The 23,633-nt window shown below is 35.9% G+C and overlaps 1 protein-coding gene across 1 annotated transcript in view; it reads left to right on the top strand.

Annotated features, from left to right (window-relative positions):
- The window catches only part of LOC128867071 (protein Wnt-5), a 194,908-nt gene that overhangs the window by 106,653 nt on the left and 64,622 nt on the right, over positions 1-23,633 (top strand). The window contains exon 5 of the mRNA XM_054108165.1: positions 16,840-17,596. Within this exon, the coding sequence (XP_053964140.1) occupies positions 16,840-17,596 (757 nt within the window). The remainder of the gene's footprint in view (positions 1-16,839; positions 17,597-23,633) is intronic.

Raw genomic sequence — 23,633 nt, 5'->3', positions numbered from 1 at the left:
ATTGGCGAGAGAAAAACAAATACTTTCCACGAATGACAGATCAAATAAAATCTGAGCCACTTTTTATGTTGGGAATTTGATTAAACTTTAAACTATAATCCGTAGCACCACCATATATTCGCAAGTTTTGACCTTTAGTTATTTATTTTTTAATTGCAACTAGATTTTTTTTTAAATATAGTTAAGTATCTAATAAAAACCATTGTAATCGAAGTTTCAAACTTTGTGCAAAGTTTATAAAAATTCAACAAATCTTGATAAAAATTTCAAATATTTTAATCAGAATTTTTAACTCAGTTATATTTCAGTTTTATAGCCCATTAAATTTTAATGTAACAAAGCGCAAGTTTAAAGAAGCTCTAAATTCGAGTTGACAATTTTTTTTAATGACTGTGCTGTCTGTTATCCGCCATTTAAAAAGTTTCGAGTCTTGTGTATTGGAGAAAATGCACACGACCGTCAGCCAAAAAACGAAAACAACTACATATTCGAAATTTGTTCTCAAAATGCTAATTGAAATGTTGGAAATTTTTATGAAAATATGTCGAATTTTTATAGATATTATAGAAAGTTTGGAGTTCGGACTAATATGGTATTTATTATAAAATACACTTTATTTATTTTTTATTTTATTTTATAAAGGTTTACATAACAATAAAATTATTATACAAACTGAAAGTAGTGCAGCGCTAGCATCGGAGGCTTTAGGCTTTATTTTTATAAAATATAGAGTTTTTCAAACAGAGGTGTTATTTTGATATTCAAAGAAAAATGCTATTTTTTAATACAAATATTTTTTAATACAACAAATCCACGATAGCCTCACGAATTCCATCTTTGTGGTCTTGAATAGACTCTGGGCTGTTGGCGTGGACCTTCTCTTTCAGGGGGCCTCAAAGAAAAAAAATCACAAGGTGTTAAATCACAGGATCTCGGTGGCCAATTGTGATCACCTCTTCGAGAGATAACACAGTCCGGAAACTTTTCCCGTAAAAGATCAATTGTTTCGTTGCTTGTGTGGCACGTAGTGCCGTCTTGTTGAAAATAAACCATCCAATTCCGGCTATGAAAAATCGTTAATCATCTCTCGATAGCCTTTTGTATATTTAAATAACACCTGTTATTGGAAAACCCTTTAATTAATAAATATAAATTTTACGAAATAATTCAAATTAATAAATAAATAGTCAAAACTTGTGAATACTTAGGTGGCGGTGTTTCAATCTTGCAACGGCATCATTAATTTTTGTCATTAAAAATAAAATATCTCATTTTGACTTACGGAGGAGAAACTGAGAGTAAACAGGTTTTTTTCTTTTTTTTTTTAACTCAGTTTTCAGAAAAATTTAGTTTCTGCCAAATTTTGTTAAAATTTACGTAAATATCCTAACAAATTTATAAACGGCTACTAAACCAAAAGGTCGATTAAAAAGTGTTGTAGAACTTTTAATAACGAATTTAATTTAATTGGAAACTCGTCATCCTACATCAAAAGATAATGTCAATTTAATGAACTCAATTTTTCTATACCCAAGAAATTTTAGTTATGGTATAGCTGGAAACTTTTCTACTTTTTCAAAAGTTTATCTATCATTTTATAATTCGGCGACAAGTTTTAATATATATAAATATACCACTTCAATGCCACGAGTCAAACTCAATGTATACTAGTGTATAAATGATAACATTTAATTTATTCGTAAGAGTAGTGAATTTGATAACTGAAAGAATTTAAACTTCACAGATATTCAGCTAACTGCTGATGGCACTTGACTGATATGAATTTTACTGCGACAGGTTAATAAATCTTTGTAATTTAATATCGCCTACGACAAAATTTGACTTCTGTTAATACACATAGAAAATTCTAAGAAAAAAGTATGGAAACAGAAATAAATGGTCTACAGATAGAGGCTAGTCGATGTTGACAGGCCGTGGCGTCTAACATGGTTTTTGTCAAATCAGGTTGCTTCCAATATTGAGCAGAACGTGCAAATGATAACACTTCACTTCATATCAAAAAGAGTTTCCGCTAGTGGAAACTTTGCGCTGCTTTCAAGATACTTTAACTTTACTTTCCAGCATTCAGTAACGAAATAAGGGTCAACAACAAGCACACCTAAGCCAAAGAAGCCCCAGATGGGCTCAAAATATTGCCGCTGTCTGTTAAAGTATGTAGAATAAATGGAGGCAACAAATTCCTCTCCATACACAGGAACTTGACGGGGGTCCCCATGATCTAACTGATTCAGGGTATCAGAGTTGATAGACATAGAACCTGTCAGTTATTCACAAACTAGTCACCTTTAATGATGAGGCGCAGTTTTGGATGAGTGGTTATGTAAAAAAGGAAATAGTAGTACTTATATCCGACGATTCCAACCCACACGAGTGCACCAAGTGGGAATGCATATTCGTATTTATTCGAAAGTGGAGAGCGCCACCGAGCGATAATAAGCAATTTGTTTAGACCCAAATTGCATTATATGGAAGTGGAGAAATAGTTTTCTGTACCCAAAGGAGTGCTTAAATGCTTTCCTGTTTTTTTGTAATAATAAGGTGTCTTGAAATTAAACTTCTTGAGCTTGTGATCCATCCATCCATCCATGTTTGAAATTTTTTTTTTTTTTTTTTTTTTTACAACTTCTTTTATTTCATTTCAACATCAACCGGTCTTATTGGAAAACCCTTCACAATTTCCTGTTTTCTCTAGCACATTAGAATTTATTTTCGGTGATGATTTGAAGTTGCATTTAGGCTAAAAAACTTTACATACCATATGCAATATAGGGTGGACCTTTAGCTGGTTTCTTTAATAGCGTGTTGGTTAAGGTTAATTAAGACTAGATTAGATCAAACGGTTTGATTTTGAAAACTATCACCCTGGTAACCTAGCCCATCTGGAGTAACGAAGAAAGACTTTTCAGATTTATTGATCTTACATCGTGAAACATAACTGAAAGCATCTGGCGGCGATACAGAATCTGTTCCAAAACGCAAAAAACATGAAGAACTTTCTGACGCTGTCCTATCTGCAGAATTTATTTAATAAGTGCAAGCGACCATTTACGAAGACGCTTCAAAATCAATGAGGGCCATTGCGAGGGAGCATATTGTTTCTGAGGGCCTTATCTGTCAAGTTGTATATGAAGATCTCTGTTATAAGTCCTACGTTATGCGCAGAAGAAAGTTTATATCGCAACCAATACAAGAAAAGCTAATTAACACCACGCCTTCTAAACAAAATTAAACACGATGAGGTACCTGTTTTTTTTTTCTGGCGATAAAAATATTGACCAAGACCAAAAGACCAACGGCAGATGGTCTATGGCTATGTTGCAATCCTACAGTGGTTCCTGTTGTCGTGCACACGAAATTTCCAGCCATTGCTATGGTATTAGGTCTTGTGAGCAACAAACAACCCATACATCCTTCTGCAAAACTCTGCTCCTTCATATAAAGCGATGACGAAACAAAACTGTATGGCTGACAATTTCCATGACAACATAACATGACCGCCTAACTCCCCAGACCTTATTCACCTGGATTACTACGTATGGGGCATAGTTGAGCTTGAAAAAATAAACATCTTTATAATTCCATTTATTCTAAGAAGGTCGCAATTAATACAGTTATGGTCAATATGAAGAAGGAGCATTTGATTCGGGCATCCAATCGTTTCCGGAACAAGATCGAGAAGGTTATTGCAGCTAATTGAAATTTTATTAAATGGTTTTATAGATATATAATAAGTTAATGTTGTGCAAAATATTCGCGAAGTTTCATTGAATTTTATTCAAAATAAAAATTAATTACTTTTAAGCTCAAGTTGTCCTCAAATACCGTTCGAACCCGTACAATTTTTTAAATTTTGAAACTCATCTCTTCTAGAAGGTTTTTTTCAACCATACTTGTATAAACGTGCTCCGCTCTATAAATCGAAATATGTTAGAAAATCAGAAAGTAATTATCAAGCTGCAGAAAATGGAAAATGACTCAACCAATTGGAGAACTTGTTTTTTTTTGCCATAAAACTTTAAAATGTTTACTATCACTCTATATTAATTAAATTTATCAATTATGTCCTACTAGTATTAAAATTAGAAAATAAAGGAAATATTTAAAAAACAAAAAATGTATTTAGGTGTAAACGAGTATAAATTTACGCTGTGCCAAACTCTACTTAGCGGGAGCAAGCAGGAAAAGAAAAGAGGAGAATTGTACATATAAATATCTGCTGAATGGTTATGGTGTTGTTCACTACTCTTTCGCATATTTGCTAGTTACTTATGTTTATGCTATAAGCGTTCATCTATTAGTTATTAAGACAACTCGGCAAATGCATATAATCGTCATGAACTAATCGCTTTATCGGTCTAACCAAATCGCTAAATGTCAGTTTTCTACAGCAAAATTTGACGTATGGTCAAAAATTATTCATATAAAAAATTAAACCAGAATAAATTATAATATTGAGCATTACAATATTATTTCAAAACAACATGGAATTAAATAAAATTATTTGAAATTATATGAATTGTTTATTTACACTAATATTGCCATTTACATACTTTTTATTCCACCGCGTCAAAAGCAGCCAGTTTGAAATAACTTTGTTATTTTGCGATTTAAAAATATCGAAGCTAATACGTTTATGATTTAGAAAGTAAATTGTATATGCGGATGCATACTTTCATAATTTCTTAGAATTTTATAATCCTCTTACCAAAATTAAATTAATTTGACGTACCGCGACGTGAGTTGATATAAAATCTGCAACACCTGTACATTTGTCGTCAAAAATATACCCTAGAAATATTTTTTAATCGAAGTTAGTCATACTCGCATTATGATTACATCTTTCTTCGAGTATTTTGTTCTAAAGGTCATAAATGCGAAACAACATTTTTTTTAATCTTACCTTAACTATTAATAGGGGTTTACTCAACACGTCTGATATCACTTATCAACTACTTTATTATGAAGTATTTTCGGTAGGTGAGCACACTTTTCCTGACTTTAGATAATTTCAATAAAATAGTAATAAATTAACAAAGCAAAATATCACATCAAAGAAAAAACGTGTTCGACACTTGATTTGAAGGCGAGATAAAAAAATAATTTGCGTTCATAGAAAAACATATTCCTTCATTATTATATTTTTACTTTATATATGGTGTTCCACTTAGACTTGACGCATGAGAGCGCGATTTGCTTTAGCGAGAAACTGTTATTCAGAAAAAATAAAATAACATTTAGCCGAATTTACCAAAGTACTGAAGAACTGAAATTAACCTGATTTATGAAAGTAAAATACATTTTCAATAACTATCTGGCTTATTATGAAGGTATGAATCCTTTGCTAAGACCAAGGATACCACGATTAGGCGAATCGGAAAAGTTAAACGAAGTTGTAAAAACACTTAACTCGAAAATTCTGCCAGCATATGTCGCCAATAGCACCAACTTCGAATATGTTAACACTTTGTATGTCGTGCTCATAAACTCCCATCTCGTTCACAGTAATTATGCGTTTGATGAATGTTGGCTCGGGTTCAGCCTTGAAAATCATTTCTTTGGCGATATCAGCGCATTTCCTGTTTTGCATCAAATTCAGGTCCTTTGCAGCAGTACGGCGCAAACCCAAATCATTAACTACAATGTCCTGAACGGTCCATAATTTGCGGTTATTAATCAACTTTTCTTTCACTTTATTGCTGTTTTCATCAGTTTTCGATGTCGACGGCACCACACCGAAATATTGGGTTCCCTTAAAGCTTTCTTTCCAAGATCAAACTACGGCGCTTTTGCCTGTCCGAAATCACCAGTGGAGTGCTCTTAAAAGGCATTGCACTTCATCTTGAGCGGCGAAAGCATTGCTTCGAAAGGCGCTTATTTTGAAGCTGATGAAATACTCTTTGATAAAAATAGTTTCTTGCCTATTTCAACATTTTAAATATTTGTATTTTCCAGCGGATGCTCCTAACTTTATTTCTTAGAAGCTTGCAGGCTATTTTCTAGAACTATTTTTCCTCTCCAGCGAAAAAAACCACTCAATGTTAAGATATCATACATAGATCACAGCACTAATCTCATGGAAATCGAAAACTGACTTTTTACTATGCAAGGTTTTGTTCAAACATGTGTACATACATGCATACATACATACATATGAACTGAATTGCAAACAAGTCAACTACCTACAAGAGAAAAGTTGCATCAAAGCGATTTCCACTTTGCAAATCCAATTTTCCCCATGTCAAGAATTGCTTCCACTAATGCCATGCACGAAAAGCGATAAGCATTTGCAACAAAACTCGTAAGTTGTAAGTTGGCGCACATGTTCACACACATACACATCTATGCATACGTATATATGTACATAGGTGTATACTTAGTAGCATTCTAAAGAACGTAAACGTAAAAGTAGTTTCAAATACTATGCACTCGTATTAGTAGAAGATTGTGATGCAATATAAACGACTTGCAACAAAGTTCTGCGTGCCTGTGCCGGGTCAGATGCCAGCGCAAAATGGCGCCGCCATCAAACTTTGGCAACAGATGACTACCACGGACTGCCATGTTCCTTCACGTACATATGTAAATATGCATGCATTCCAATACGAGCTGATGTAGTACTTATAGATTCTGTATGTGTGCATGTAAGCAAATGCATAGTACGCCTTAGAATTCCTTTATGTCGCTAGCGGCTGTTACGCCAGTAGATGAATGAAAAATGCTCCATGTAGTTGGCAGTTAGGAATCTGAAGAAGTTATAAGTAAAAAGTGAAATGTTGCATGCAACTTTTAGTCTTATCTGAAAATGCGGATATAACAATTTGCAACAGAGCGGTATGAGTAAATTTGTATATATGTACATATAGATAAAATTGAAATATTTCGTATGCTTTCTGCCTGCAATCTTACCAACCTCGTACTAGCGTTATTTGCATATATACACATACACAATTACTTGCACACATATATATATCTGTGTGTTTATATGTATTAAATGTTGCTCACGGCTATATCCACAAAATCTTATTTCGTTAAGCAGCCAGCAAGATTTTTACCAATAAGATTTTCCTGGCCTCCCCAAATAGCACGAACTCAATTTTACGTACAGCTCGTGATAAATGGTAGTACATCAAGATTTTGACCAATTTTGCCTAATTATCTTCTTTTTTGTTTGAATGTTTTTTTTAATTTTTTATGAAAATATAGCTCACTATCTATCCATCAAAATTCATATAACTCCAAGTTTCAAGTCCTTTTCCTTACAATTCCACGGTTTTCAATTATAATTTCTAGAAAAAATCTTGATATGCAGTATTAGAGCCTATCAAATTTTATTAGAATAAAGTGCAAGTTTGAAGTTGCTAAAACTTCCTTTTAATTTTTTCTAGTTTTAATAATTTTTGCGCTGGTGGTGGTTTGCATTTCTCTATATATAGAAAATGTGCCACACTGAAAGGGAAACAAATTATAAAAAATAAACGGGATTTTTTAAAAACTTGAAACTTGCACTTTATTGTACTAAAATTTAATGAGCCATAAAACTGCATACCAAAAGACTTTCTAAGAATTATTACAAAATTTGAAAATTGGATTTATATGACATTTCTTAGAAAATAAGCTATACTTTTATTCAAACATAGCGACTATTCAAAAAGAAAAATAATCAAAACAGGTCAAACTCTTGATGTGGTCTCGTTTTGTTAGGAATCGCACATGTAAGCCTGCTTTCTTGCTTAACCCAATGTTGAGCCTCTTAACTCTTTGGGCACTCATTTATTTGATAATTGCATGTATTTAATTTTTGGGCAATCAAAAGCAGTAAATTTTAGGTCAGAACTCATTTATTTCATATTATTATTTTTTAGCATCGCACTTCGGGTTGAACCGTTGCTTCCGTTACAATTTTCGTTTCATATAAGAAATGCCCATAGCTCCAAAGTCGCCTTCGATGGCATCTCTCCATTGTTTTTTGGGCCGGCCTCTTCTTCTGTCGCCTTGTGGATTTGTTTCGAAGATCTTTTTTAGAGTTCTATCCTTGCTCATTCGTAAAATGTAGTTTTAATTAAATACACGTTTTATCTGCGTTTATTGCGTGCTTGAAACGGAAACCAAAAGGTCAGGTGTTTCATAAAGACCCGGAGTACTAAGGTTTCAAGTGGCCTCACTACAGGTATGTTTCGGTGGATAATTGTCTTCGAACGTAATCTAAGTGTGCGTATATCAAGTGGGTTAAAATCGCTTGAGAGGAGCTTGAGGAATATGATGACGAGAAATATCTTGCTGATGATGGGATAGTTTAGGGTAGCTGCCTGTTATATAGCAGTGGTGCAGAGGAAGAAGATAATTTTTAAATATAAATTTTTATGCAAAAAACAATAGCATAAATAATAATACCATAAAAAAGTATTTTCTATAGGATTTATAAGAAAATTAAAAATATGGGGCTTTTTTTTGTTCGCAATCCATCTTGAGGTAATATTATGATAAATGGCATCAATGATACGATCTTTGAGATTTTTGTTCTAATTGTGACTGAAATCGAATTTTCTGTCGTTTTTAGCCCAAAAAACAGCATAAATCCATTCGTACGTTTGCAATTGCTTCACTCCTCCTTCCTGCCAGCACTGTCAGTTATCGTCTTTAACGGTCTACCATCTACCGTCTACACTGTTACCAACTACTTCCTCAGCAAATATATCAAAAATGTTAGAATTTCTAGTTAAAACCGGATTAAAAAAACTAATTTGATGTCTTCTTCTCTCACGTCGTTATTCAATTTTTACCATAATGCTAGTGAATTAAGGGGTCCCGGGGGTCTAGAATTTTCAGTGAATTAATTTTTTTTTTTATATTTCGAAAGTATAGGCTTTTAAGAATATACAGCCAAATTTTTGAAGGGATATTCTCAGTATTTTCGATTATACAGCCGTTTTATCAGGTAGAGTCAAATTTGTCACCCGGCCACTCTCAAAACTTTAAACTCAATTATCTCAAAACTACAATACTTTTTTCGGCCTGATGTTGTCAAAACAAAATATATATATAAAAAAAACAAACTATCCAACCGAATCTTTTGAAATTTTAATATGTTGTTCAAAACATCACTGGCTATCGCTCGTACTAGAATCTTAGAAGAAATTTTTAGAGTGTCAAATTCAAAACCGCGCCATTTTGTCAGTTTTTTTTTTTAGTACTCTCGAGACATAACTACATTATACTGCTTAATAATTTGTTTGGTTTTTGTGTTTCATATAAATAGAAGAGCCAAAATGGACAACATCGTCCAGGTCCAATTTTTCGGGAGGGTCAACTTCAGCGCCATTTTTAAAAACATTAAAATAAAAACGAAATTTTTTTTTATTTTTGTATGCAAAAGAAGTTAAATAAAAAGCAAAAAAATTTAAATATCGTTTTTCGCCTTAAGTTTTCTAGTCTCACTTTTACATGTAAGACCTTTAAGCTAATTATATTTTATTTTTACATAAGGGAGCCGAGGTATTGGCAGTCAGTGATAATTTTTTCACGTGTGAAAATAATTATATAAATAAATAAAAATTGATTTTTCATGTAGGTATATTGCACCACAGCACCCTCTGGTATCGCTATTTGTAACATAATAAATAGCAGATTTACATTTCCCATACTACAGACGCTAGACTTTTTCCCAGGAAAAAATATTTGCGTTGCAAGGCAAAACAATTTTGAAAAATACACTTAGGTAGCCTTAGTCTAAGCCAGCTGCTCAAAATTGATAACGCCGGAAAGCTTTTTAAATAAACTGGGATTGATAGATGCCCCAATAGCAAATTTTTAAACGGCATATAGAGTAACGCGTGTATATGGAAAGAAGGAGTTATAGCAGTATTTTAAATAGAATAGTACTATACTAAATATGCAAAATTCCTCTTTTAGTTCCTCAACTAAGAAGTTGTCTAAGTGACAGATAAGCAAATAATTATGATACATTTTATAATATATTCTCTTCTTAACTCTTCATTTTATTTATTCATTTTCATTCTCACTTCCCCTTTCGATTCAATTTTCATTCTCACTTTACAATTTGGTTGAGCCTCATTTTCATTTTGGTCTGCCACATTGCTTTTAAAGGATGTGTGCCAAAGCCCACCAATCTCTCTGACTCTGCAAGTAGTACGTGTGTGTGTCTGTGCTGGTTGTTTTGCACATTCGAAACATTTGTTTATACTAATTTACGCCAATTGGTGTTCAGCTGCTAAAAGCTCTTACCGCACATATCCTTCACCATGCCCATAATGGTTTCGGCGCCTTCTTTGTAACCATTTTATTGTTGGAACGCCTGTTGGCTTGTGCCTTTTTGTTTACCATTAAAAGTCCAAGGTTTTTTATGTCAGGACTTAAGGCGAAGGCAAATGTAGCCGTGCTGTTGTTTCAACTCTTTTTTTACCCTTGCTAACAACAAGTCATTGGTAGATAAGTCTCGGGTGTGCAACAATGAGAACATATGCGTGTAATGTTATTGCCCCAACTTCTCTTACTCTTCCGACTCAGCATCACGTTTTTTGTTTTACTAGCGTTCGCTGGTGCAGGAGAAGCTCAGCTTCGCGCGCCCATAAGGCGTGCGTAAATATGATACATAAGGAACGTATGTGGCGGGAACATTTTGTTTCGAATCCTCACTGAACTAAGTGCTTGTGTGTTGAAGAAAATGAAAGCGTAGGTGTTTGTTGGAAATGTGCATGTGGAGGCGTTAAAAATTGGGGCGGTGGTAAAAGAAGTACTCACATGGGCGGGTGAACTCATTGCGGAGGGCTCTGCAATGGGGTATATAAGTGTACATACATACATGGCATATGCAATACATGGCTTTTAATTTCGAATACATACCGTTCAATATTTTTCTGAAACTACAAAAAACAAAAAGTTGTATAATATTTCTGAAAACACTCTCTTTTCTTTAAATATGCCAAAAGTTATTCAGCATTTCTGAATAGTATCTAATTTCTTATCAATTTTCCATTAGGAAAAATTAGTTAAGAGCGCCGAAAAATCTATAAGCACATGCCGATGAAATCATCTCCTGGATACATTTTCTTAAGTTAAGTTTAATTTGCCAGCATCAGTCGGCAAATATTTACATACAATGAAAATGCATCGAAACCCTATGAATTGAAAAAAAAAAAAAAATTATAATTAAAAAAATAAGTCGTATCGTAAGTTATGGCAACGTTGTGGAAAACACTAAGTGCACATCGAAGTGTTAATATTAGTAATCAGTGCCAACGGGATCAATCCTGATGTCAATATTAGTCAGAATTCTCACTCCATAACTGTTCTTTTTTTAATATAATCCCGAGATATCGGAACTTGAGCCGAAACTTAAATTTCTTGAACTTAACTTTTTAGTAATAGGTTAGGTTAGGTTGGTATGGTTGCCCCGGGAAAGGGCACACTTGGACGAAGATAGATTTGTCCTTTGTGATACCATTATGAGGCGGGAGAGAAAGACCGATGGGATGCAGGGAGAGGGCTGAGAGAGGTGGTGCTGGGATGGTTAGGAGCGTGCGGATTACGAACGAAGACTATGTTTGCGTCGACCGCTTTATGCTGCTGATGAAAGTTACAAGTTACATATATACAAGAGTTATTATTAAAAATTACAGTTATTCACTTGGAAATAATAAAAAAAAATTATTGCACACACAGAGTAGGTGGACCACCTACTTTGCACTGTGAATTTGAACTATATATATACATATATAAATATATATTTTTTTGTACTAAAATTTTGGTTATAACTAGGCATTTAAAGAAATGTTCTTAAAAACACTTGCTTCGAGAGGAGCATTTTACTGGAAGAGGATGAAGCTTTCATCTCGAAGATTATTTTAGCAAAATAAATTACTAAAAATGTTGCACACAATTATGCGAATGCCGATGCATTCACAACGGGTGACTGTTTGGTCGAGATTTTGGTCAGGGGGCATCGTTGGACAATTCTTTTATTCGAAAATGAGCATAAAGCCACTGTTACATTCAATGGTTTGCGTTACCGTGCAATACTAACCGTTTTTTTATTTTTTGTCAAATTGAAGAAATAAATAAAATATAAATATAACACCAATCATCCAGAGAAGATTCAAGTGTTTAAATAGGGCATAGTATGATAGTAGCCCTTGGTGAGATAAGTACTGAAACTGGCGCAAATGTGCCGAAGAATTGGATTGATAGAGTGGGCTGCTTTAAAACCAGCTGTGAAAGTCATTTGAATGAAATCGTCTTCCATGTTTAATAGTAATAATTACTACTTCTAATAAAAAACAATGCATTAAAAAATATTAATGCGTCTTCTCTTTGTAGCCGTCTTTTCTTTGTAAATGAAATTTCAAACACTTGATGGGCCCCCCTGTAACTATTTCAGAGAGTTAATCAATTCTTGAGGTACTTTAAGTCTTACCGAAATCATAATGTCTTCCAATTATGCCTTCATTCAATGTGCGATATCGTATTAGTGTTCACAGCTCACAGAGAACGTTCTCTGCAGCTCGCCTGCCTATTATTTGTACACACTTTTAATCGCTCGTCTCTTTTTATTTATTTGCCTTCTTTTCGATTGTGTGCCTTTACAAAGATGTGTGAGCTCATTGAGGATAAACTGTAAGTAATGTTACATTACCCAAAATCCAGGCAGAATGGAATATGGCACAGTTACAAATAAATAGCGGTGCGCGTAGAATTTCTTCAATATTCATTGCGACGGCAAGTGGGAGTGGGGATGGTGGGTGTTAATTTGTTGAAGTGATTGCGGTTGTTCGTAGCAACTGTGAGTCGTGGATCAGTAAGTAGCTGCTTCTCCATACCTTTGAAGCACGCGTGTGGAAACGTTGATAAGCCATTAGTGTGAGCGTTGGTATTGGTTGGCTGTATTGTGCCAGGAAAATTCTAAAATTGCAGTTGTCCTTTTTCGTGAAAAATCTAAGAGCTTTCTTCTTTCATTGTTTCCACCGTCATTCTTGCGTGTCAAATTGTTTGTGATTTGCGTTGAAACAAAGTAAAGTTGCAGATTAAAAGTTGTGCGAAGACAAGTTGTGCGGTTTCAAACTTAGTTGAACTAGTTTCATGATGTTTTATTTGTTTGTTTCCATTTGTTTTGCAAAGTTTTTAAGGTTGATTTGATCTTATGAAAAACTCAATTTATTTTTCTTCTTATTAAATGTCTTCAAGTTTAAGTGTATTTGAATAATTTACTGTCGTAGAAAATCGAAATGCATTTTAAAATATTTTTGAATTTTCATTGGCAAACAAACAAAAAAAAAACATTACCCTCAATTTTTCTTGGTGCTTACTCAACGAAAGCTCTTCATGGGATATAAAGTTCTACTACTACACTGACAGCTTTTGCGCAGAGAAAACTATAAGAGTTAGTTTAGTTTACTTTAGTTTAATTCACTTCAGTTTGAGACATTGGATTTAAAACATGAATTTGCAAAATGAGTAAAAAATTATGTTTACCAAGTCATGTAATATGTCAAATAATGCAGCATTAAGTTTTATACCCATTAAACATGACGTTACTTAAATTTTGGGCAAGCAATATTTTAAAAACATATAATTTGAAATAAAGAAACCACTTGCAAAGTGAAATTCAAAACATAGTCACAGGTATAGTTGTTGTTTCGTGCACTCCCCAAGCAGTGATTAATTAAATCTTAAAAATGCTTAAGAAATTCCACGTGCTACTACGATTTCTTTCCATATACTTGAACAACTCCGTGGCAAAATTACAAGTAGATCACTTTTTTTTATAAGAAATATAGTTCGTACTACAAAAAAAACCAAAACGCAAAATTTCAAACTTTTTATAAAATCTATTAAAATTCTTTTCAAATTTAATGATGGGCTATAGTACTGCAAACCGAGGAGAATTCTTAAAATTCTGGTTAAAAAGTTAAAAGTTTTGATGGCATTTTAAAAACTTTTTTAAAATTTTGTATAAAGTGAGAAATCATAGGGATACTAATTAAAAGTATTAAATTACGGCAAGTATACATATGTTAGCTTAGCTGATCAAAACAAACTTTTAAACTATCTCGGGCATAGGTACGCAAAAAACTACCCAAAATTTCAACTCAATCAAGCGAACGCCTTGGGAATGTACGGTCAGCATCAAAAAAGAGTGTACACCACTAATTGACAAGTTTTTACACTCTGTTTTTTTTTTTTTTTTGATTTTTAATAGATTTTTTGTTTTTTAAATTTTTATAAAATCACAATTCATATTACAACCAAAACTCTAGAATGCAAAGTTTCAAATTTGTACAAAAATTATAAAAATTCAGCAAACTTTGATAAAAATTTCTAACTTTTTGGTCAGAGTTTTTCGAAAAATTCTGGGTACACAGTTTTACAGCTCAGTCATTTTAGTGAAACAAAGTGCAATTTTCAAATTTTTCAAAACTCGCGTTGAATTTTGACAATTTCTTTTCGCTGATGTGTTCCGCATTTTCTTCCATATAAAAAAATGTTGTACATTTCTTGAATATCTTCTCCGTATAACGAATGCATGACGCTTTTTTCGGGGGTTTGCAGAGGTTTGCACTAAAGTAAAGCTGAATGAAAGGAAGTCGTTACAATAACATTTTTTTTTTAATTTCGAAATATTAACAATGTGGCTACGTTGCTAACTAAATGAATAAATTATGAAACTTCAAAAATCCCTGCCTCTCTCAAACAATTTTAACTGAAACTTCCAACCTAAAAATAAACTAATTTTTAAAAAAATTTACACCAATGTCCAAAAGAGTTGGATCACTTGACATGATACCTTACTTTTCATATTTACGATTGCTGGCTATTTTGACTTTTCTTCTTGACTCTGCTCCACTGTTAATCAACATTTACGTCACGGGAAAGTTACGTTAACGTTTTTATTCTTATATTTAATCCTGAAGTCGAACATTCTTGCTTCGATATTAACATTTGAACCACTCGTCCGTTATTGCATAGGCTGTGTGGTTAGAATTTCCAGTTGCTTTAGTATCTTTGTGGTTTTCAATTACTCTATTTACTCTTGATGGAGTTACGTAAAAATCAAAGCCAAACAGTCTATTTCATATTTTTTGATAAGTTAGGTTTTTTTTTTTAATTTTCGGGCAAGTGAACGTACTAACGAAATGCCCTCTTAATGTACCGCAAAGAGGCCAGAAATACTGGAACAGAAAAACCACTATTTTTTGCCCCAAAAACAAACATCAAAATTATTTTTTGTTGTTTATTGTTAATATAAATTTCTCTTCTCGCTAGTGCGAAATATAAATTACTCTCCCAAAGTTGCTCTTAATAGTCCGAGCAGGGCCGTAGAGAGCATTATCGGGCCCGGGGGAAAATCCGGGCCCCGGGGGAAAATTGCAAATGCGGGCCCTTTCAAATGATGTCTACTTCATATAAATACGTATAATCTTGAGTCCGGGCCCCTCTGAAAACTCCGGGCCCGGGGGAAAAAGTACCCGATCCCCCCCCCCCCCCCCCCCCCTCTCGTCGGGCCTGAGTCCGAGCACCGACAAAAAAAAACTCAAAATGGCATGTTTCGGGTATACGCGGGCCATCTCGAGCTAGCGAAGGAACACACTGATTATTCAATAGTGCAAATGCGTTTTTCGCTCGGTGCATAACTACCATTCGGAAGTGCGTATTTTCGAATCTCCTTGCATGAAACACCAAAATAATAGGAAACGTTTTTTCTATTGCGGCCGCCCCTCGGCAGGAATTGGCAAAACTCTGAGTGGATTTCTGCCATGAAAAAGCTCATCATAAAAAATCTGCCGTTCAGAGTTGGTTTAAGACTGTAGGTCCCTCCATTTGTGGAACAACATCAAGACGCACGCCACAAATAGGAATAGGAATTTGCCCACATATAATATAATATATTGTTCTCTCGTACAGTACTATATTTTAACTAACACCACACCTTCAGCTTTTTGTTTTCTTCCTTCTTTTGATCGCCAACACTTTATCGCATAAATGGCGATAAGTAATATTCTCGGGCGACACCCTTTACATTCATATACATATATAAGTAATATGTTTAATGTAAGCAACGCCTGGAACATTGAACTTTGCCACAACACCCTTGCCAATTTTAAGGGCACACATTTACCGGTGCTGTTGTTGTTGCTGCTAACAAGGATAAATATCAACACCCCCAAATTGGCACTTATCAGCAGGGAAACGCACATATGCTCGTAACTCCCTGCAAATGCCGCCTGCGGGCTCATGTAAATGTGGGCGCGTAATCACAACAAAGTGCAATAAGAAAAACAAATGCAATTACGCATAAAACGCTCTGTTATCCTTAGGGGCGTGCCGCACCATGCACTCATCCATAGACTTTCGAACTTGCAGCTGTACCTTCACTTTGTGTGTGTAAGTGTGGGCTTAGCTTCTACCCGTCACTGTGTACGGTTGGTGGGGTGTTAAAGCTCACCGAATTTATTATTCAAGTTTATGCCACAACAACGGAAAAGGTCGTGCCATATTGTATCCCTAAGGGCTTTTCATGATTCTCATGACTCTTAAATGCTATGCACCTCTCTCACTTTACTGACAAGCTGATGAAAAACCTTGCAACAAAATTAAATCGAATTTTAAAGTTGCGCGCATAAAATAGCGCCAAATGGGGTCGAGGAGATGTTTTAAGAAGGAGGCGTAAGTTTAGCGTACAAAAAGGAGGAGGAGAATAAGAAGAATAGAAAAAAAGAAAAGGAAGCAATAGAAATAAGTCACAAGGATTTTCACATTCACTAATCCCCCTTCCATATGCTTTGCTCTTCTCCTATTCCATTGCAGATTCGCCACCGACTTTATTGATGTACGCGAAAAGGAAACTCGTCGCGGTACTCGCGGTGCTGGCAATCCGGAGCGCAAACGTGGCGGTGGACGCTTTCATCAGCGTCGCAATCAGCAAATGCAGGCAATGCAAGCAGATGATGCTGCAGCGGCAATATTGGCAACAACAGGGAGAACTACATCTTCAATAATAACAACAACAACAACAACTGCGCCTATGCCAGCTATAACGACAAACATCACCGAGTCAACAGCAAGCCGAAGCGCTGCAGCGGCAACAACAACAACAAAAGCAGCAACACATTCCGAAACGATTGCAGGCGCAGCTGGTGCGACAATAAATGAACACATCAACAGCGACAAGGAGAACATACAGCAACAGTTCCAGCAACAACAACATCTAAATTCCAATAAAAATGTCAGTGTTGACGGCTATCAAAGCTACAACAACAAAAATAACAATGCCCAGGCAGGCAATAATACCAACAAGTCAACAACAACGTTGACAAGTTCTAAGGATATTGCCACACAAACAACAAAAACTCCAACAGCACCAACACAAAAATCAGCATCAGGCAGAAGCAGCAGTAGCAACAATAGACAAGAATCAAACCGCGATGGCAACGGTAGTGTAGACTCCTCGGAAGAAGACGCGGCTGGACGTATCAAACCGGAAGATTTATTGGAGTTGCAGGAGCGCATCGCAAAGGAAATACTCAATTCGAAATTGCAAGGCAAAGAAATGTTGGAATTACAGGTAAGGCAACAGCAAGCACTCAGGCGTGCAGCTACTCATAAACTAGCGAGTGTGTGTATCTGTGTGCGTGTCGAGTAGTTAGCGAAGCGCCGCGGCAAACAATTGGCGCCAGAAAGAGGGTCGAGTAGCTTGCATCTAACCATGTGCTTATTGAAGCATAGGTTCTAGTCCCACTAATCCAAATGGCATGTTCTAAGTGCAGCAAGTATGCACTTGTACGTGTTTGTATGTATGTGTGTTATGTATATACGTAGCCACTTGCTTGTTAAACAACAATGTCGCTGCTTTTACATTCCGCTGGGGGACGATCACTCGTAGGCTGGCACTTGTACTCGTACATTGGTGCAACAATGATGGCTGCCGCCGAGTAATTCGTTTAGTAGTGACACGCCGCCTTGTAAGCGTAATTGCCGGCACAAGCAATCCAGCTGTGTGCGGAAAAGTTCATTAGCGCAGAAACAGCAGGTGCATATGGCACAAGGCGAATGGTAAGCCCAATTTGATATGAGGCGAGCATGAGTATATGTAACATTTCGCCAGAGTTTAGCAAGTTTCAGACAGCGAAGAGTTTCAATATTTGTTTATGAAACTTTAGAATAAATGTAAGAAGAGTATGCGAGATAAGAGGATAATACCTACAGGGAATCCGAGATTTGAGAGTTTGTTTTCAAGAACTTCGGAGTAATAAACAATCAGAGCGTTTACACTTGCATATATATACATCGTACGACAGTAAAAGTTATACAAGAAAGTTTTCATATGTACGTGAAACTATGGATTTTTTTAGTAATACTGCATTCTCAGTTTTTAATCCTCTCACCAATTTAAAAATATTACACGTTCCCTGTCCCAATACAAAAATGCAAAATTGACCGATAAGTCCAACAGGGTTTTTTGAATAATTTGTTGTTTTGTAGTCATAGGATAGCTTTAGTAATAATAATAATTAAAAAAGAAAAAACGGATGTAGGGTATTTCTACCTGAAACACATATGGTCCATGAGCGTAGAAGGACATTTTTGCTTCTGCACGTTCATGAAACACATGTGGTTCATATACCCCCTGACGCACATATGGCTCAGGAACGTATCAGTGCTTATCAGGCGCACGTTTACTGAACCATATGTGGCTCAGCGGACAGGGAACGTGTTAACGACTTCAGAGTTCCAAAAAAAAGAAGATTTATACTCACTCTCTAATATTCATATTGCTATCAAACGAAACAAAATCTATGCAGCAAAAAAGAATAAAAAAAATTTAGTTTACTTTTCGTCAGGATAAATATAGGAACTTATATATACGTAAAGTTTTCTAATGGAATATTTTGCAAAAATGTATGCTAAAGGTGCATACCTCAACTTTCTTCTTATTGCTTTTTCATAAAAACGTACAAAAAATTAGTTGAACTTACCTTTTTCAATCTTCCCCTCGTTACAGGCGAATGAAAAGTTGCATCCATTATTCCTATTTTCAAATTTGACACCAATTATTATGTAAGAAACTATAGACTATATCTAAACTTACCACTTGCTCAAAACTTTCTGAAAATGGTGAAAGATAAAATCTGCATCTTTGCGAAAAAAAAAGATCAGCATCAGCTTGGCTTTGTCTTTGAGAATTCTATGGTTATAAACCTGACTGTGCCAATTTCATTTAAATCTGATCAAGTAGACGTTGCCTGCGCAGATTTTTATTAAGCTTTCCATACACTTTCACATAGGATACCATATTGTTGTTGAGGCTTGAAAAGTTAGAATTCCTTTCAAATTTCCTTTTTTTTGTTTAAAGTCCTACCTGTCGAAATTGGTAATATCAAATCACACCCCTTTGCTACCATCTCTGATGTGCCTCAGCGTAGTATTCTTGGTCCGTTATTATTTGTGCTTTTTATTATTGTGTGTATCGCAGATGATTAAACATTTTCATTGTATTTCGTTATTATAAAGTGATTTAAATAATCTATCCGAATGGAGTAACAGACCGCTTAATATCAATAAATATTTTTCATGGCCTTCGCCAAAGCTCTAATCCCTTTTTTAATGTTCGTTTTTCCGCTGTAAATGACTCACGATTTTCTTTTGTTAATCATATTAGTTTCGGTGGCCGTAGCCTAATGGGTTGGTGTGGGAAACACCAAAGGGAAGAAAAAGTTATTTCTAATAGCGGGACGCGCCTCAGCAGGCAATGGCAAACCTCTGCCATGAAAAAGTTATGCGCGAGACTTTGTCGATCCTTGTACCAAGAAAACGCTTTATAAATCTCTAGTGAGATGAAGTAATTCGTTATTCAATTCATACTTTTTACTTTTGTCCGGTTTATTTTGCAATATCCTCATTTTAACAAACCGCTTGAACCCTCTGGTACCAGCTGTCGCCTTTCGGGCACGAACCATGCCACCGCCTTGTCTCATTGTCGGCTACATGCTGAAACTGCATATCGCCAATATCCATATCAACAACAATAGGCCTTGTTACCATATGTGTATATGTATGTATCTCGACTTCTCAATCTTCACAGCCTGTGATGTGTTGTTGAGTGTTACGAACAGGACCGACCGCTGACTACTTGCGGTTGTGTTAACCTGTGTTGTTTCTGTTTCTGCTAGAGTTACAGATAGTTAATTCAATTGACCTCGAAGTAAGGTCCAGTCTCACTGCATGGATACCGAACAGACAATGTCCGCACAACCATAAGATTTGAGAGCTGTTGCCTTGTTAGCCTTAGAAGTTTCCTTTAATCGTAGGATTCATCCGTGGGTAGAAGGATTTCGCGACCTAGAAAATTTTGTGTACATGACGGGAAGCCCACCTTTCCAGAAATAAACCACAGATTTTTAAGCCAATCCCAATTATCTTTTTTGGCGGGAAAACCACCTCACGGGTCCCCTACCTAGCTAGCTCATCCGCTTCCAAAGAAATTTAGTTATTCCTCCACTAGTTTCCTGCCCCACATCAACGAGTCCAAGGCTCAAATTGCCGTTTGACTGTCAGAGTGAATGTTTATTTCCTTGACAGCTGCTACATATTTAAAATTAGGCCATTTAATTTTCTATTTGCCATAATGTGTTCGTATTTAATTTTGTATGTACCTATTAACTTCTGCGTGTGATTGATTTTGAAAAGTTGAGATTTTGCAATGCCTCCAAAATCGTTCACTTGAAAAAACTTCGAAAACTATTAGTCCAATGAAATTGTGTCATATAAAATAAGAAATAAAAAAAGAATTAAATATTCTATCCTCTGTGGAAGCCTTTTACGAAAGCATGAAATATAATTCCTCAGAAAAGAAACCGTCTACCAGGCAAATATTTAAATTTGACTCAGTCAGTGAGGACAACTTTTTTGCCATGTTATTCTAAATGTAAAACTGAATTTTGAACAGGCAATATGTCTACTAACTAACAGCGGTGTTATAACGACTACTCACAGGTGTTATAACAAGTCACTGCACTATTGGCGCTCTAGCCAGTAAAATGGCTTCTGCAGGAGTTGTGGAGATGACGAAGAAATTAAGTCGGCACAGCACCCTCTCTGTGAATGTCTTGCACTTCAAAGAAACCGTGCCAAATATCTTGCCGATTATTTCTTTGAAGGCCTGCGAAATGTGCAAAATATCTCACTGGAGGAAAGTAACTAGTTCTTAAAGAGATCTAAGTGGTTTGAAAACTTTGTTCTTCTGCTTCTTAATTCGCGCGAAGACAAACGAGTCTAACAAAGCACGTCAGTCGTTTCTTTCTCGTGTTAACCGGAACCAGTTGGACACACCAAGTGAAACCAAGTCCTTCTCCAACTGATCTTTCTAACGCAGAGGAGGCCTTCCTCTTCCTCTGCCACCAGCAGCTGGTACCGCATCGAATATTTCCGAGCCGGAGCGTTTGTATCCATTCGGACGACATGACCTAGACAACGTACCCGCTGGATCTTTATTTATAAAGATCATACATCTCATCGTTCCATCGCCTGCGATTATCGCCGTTGCCAACGAGCAAAGGTTCAAAAATCTTACGTCGAATCTTTCTCTCAAACACTCCATCGTCGCTTCATCGGATGCTGTCATCGTCCACGCTTCTCCACCATACGTTAGGAAGGGCATGATGAGAGCCTTGTAGAGTGTTCGTTTTTTTCATCGAGAGAGGGCTTTACTGCTCATTTGCCTACTTAGTCCAAAGTAGCACTTGTTGGCAAGAGAGATTCTACGTTGGATTTCCAGGCTGACATTGTTATCGGTGTTAATGCTGGTTCCTTAATAAACGAAGTCTCTTACAACCTCGAAATCATAACTGTCAACAGTGACATGGGTGCCGATACGCGAGTGCGCCGACTGTTTGTTTGATGACAAGAGGTACATTCTGTCAAAAAATATCGTCAATTGTTAAAAAGCGCGTGCTACACATACATATGTCTAAATTTTTGCTGGAATATTCATACAACTGTCGTCTATAGCGTCGCAGAGTTTGAGTGTGGTCTGTCAATTAGCTTGTTTTCGGCATTTAATTACATCAGTCAACCTTAGGCAGGTGTGCTCTGCGATTTTCACTATGAATAAAAATATTGAACAAATTATTTGTTTTAAATTTTGTGTTTTGAACGGAAACTCGAGTGTCGAATTGTTGAAAATGTTGCATAAAGTCTATGGCGAGTATGCTTTATCAAAAACACGGCTCTACGAGTAGTATGCTTTTGCAGAGGGCCGAGAAGTCGTGGAAGATTTGCGCCGATCTGGTCGCCCATCAACATCTTCAACGGATGAAAATGTCGACAAAGTCAAGGAAATGGTGCTGGAACACCATCATTTAAGTCGGGGGTAACTCGTGCACTTAGCATATCTCACGAATCAATTCGCAATATTTTGCACCATCAATTGGGCATGAGACGCGTGCCTGCTCGACTCGTTCCAAGAAATTTGAATTTCTTTTAAATAATTCATCGGAAGAAACGGCCTAAAGACATGCTTGAGCAAGTGAATTCGGACCCAACGTTTATTTGACATGCAAACCAGCCAACAGGCGGCTGAATGGCGCTTTCCACATGAGCCGAAATCCAAAAAACCACGTCAAAGTCGGTCAAAAGTGAAAGTCATGATACTCGTTTTCTTTGATTATCATGGTGTTGTGCACTCGGAATGCATTCCAAATGGTTCTACGGTGAATAAATAATATTATTTGGAGGTTGTGCGACGTTTGAGAAAGAATGTGTCTAGGAAACGGCCCAATTTGTGGAAAGAAAACTCATTCATCTTGCACCATAATAGTGCACTGTCTCGCAAGGCTCATATTGTAAACACTTTTTTTGACCAGGAGCGCGACAACCACTGAATTCACCGGATTGAGCCCCCTGTGACTTTTTCCTTTCCCCGCAACTTAAATTGCAACTCCGCGGACAGCGCTTTGTCTCGATCGAGGGCATTAAGAAGAATTCGCTGAAAGAGCTGAAGAAGATCTCTTCAAACGCATTTAAAAGGTGCTTTGATGACTGGACTAATCGTTGGCATATGTCTATTGCTTCGAATGGAGTGTATTTTGAAGGCGACAAAATAAATTTTTAGGATTAAATAATTTGTTTGCCTTTTATTGAACAATTCCCGGTACTTTTTTGACAGAATATACTTCGCTTTGTCCTCGGTCACCACCAGACCCATCCGCTTTGCAGAACTAACGCCGCGATTGTTAAGGCTGATGATGTCAATATCATCAATATCATATCAACTTTGTTAGGGCATGGAAATCACAATGAGTCTTAGGGTCACCGAGTGCCTTATCTTAGATAAGCGACCTAGCTAACCTAACCTATGCAAAATGCAAAAAAAAATATTTTTGAACATTCCCTTTGCAAAATTCAAAAGAAATTTCAAAAAAAGGAATATAAGTTCCAAATTAAAAATATACGAATTAAATTCTCTGATTCTTATTATATATTATACATTTTTTACTCATTATTAATTCAGTACTCAATACTTTATTCCGGTACTAGAAATTAGTACAAATAGCGATAACAAGGTGGTACGAGGGGTGCCTTTTATATGTCGGGATTTGGCAACC

This window comes from Anastrepha ludens, chromosome 6, assembly GCF_028408465.1.
Source record: "Anastrepha ludens isolate Willacy chromosome 6, idAnaLude1.1, whole genome shotgun sequence".
NCBI classification, from domain to species: Eukaryota; Metazoa; Arthropoda; class Insecta; order Diptera; family Tephritidae; genus Anastrepha; species Anastrepha ludens.
The sequence above is the reverse complement of the archived record's forward strand: the minus strand, read 5'-3'. Positions and strand labels throughout refer to the sequence as shown.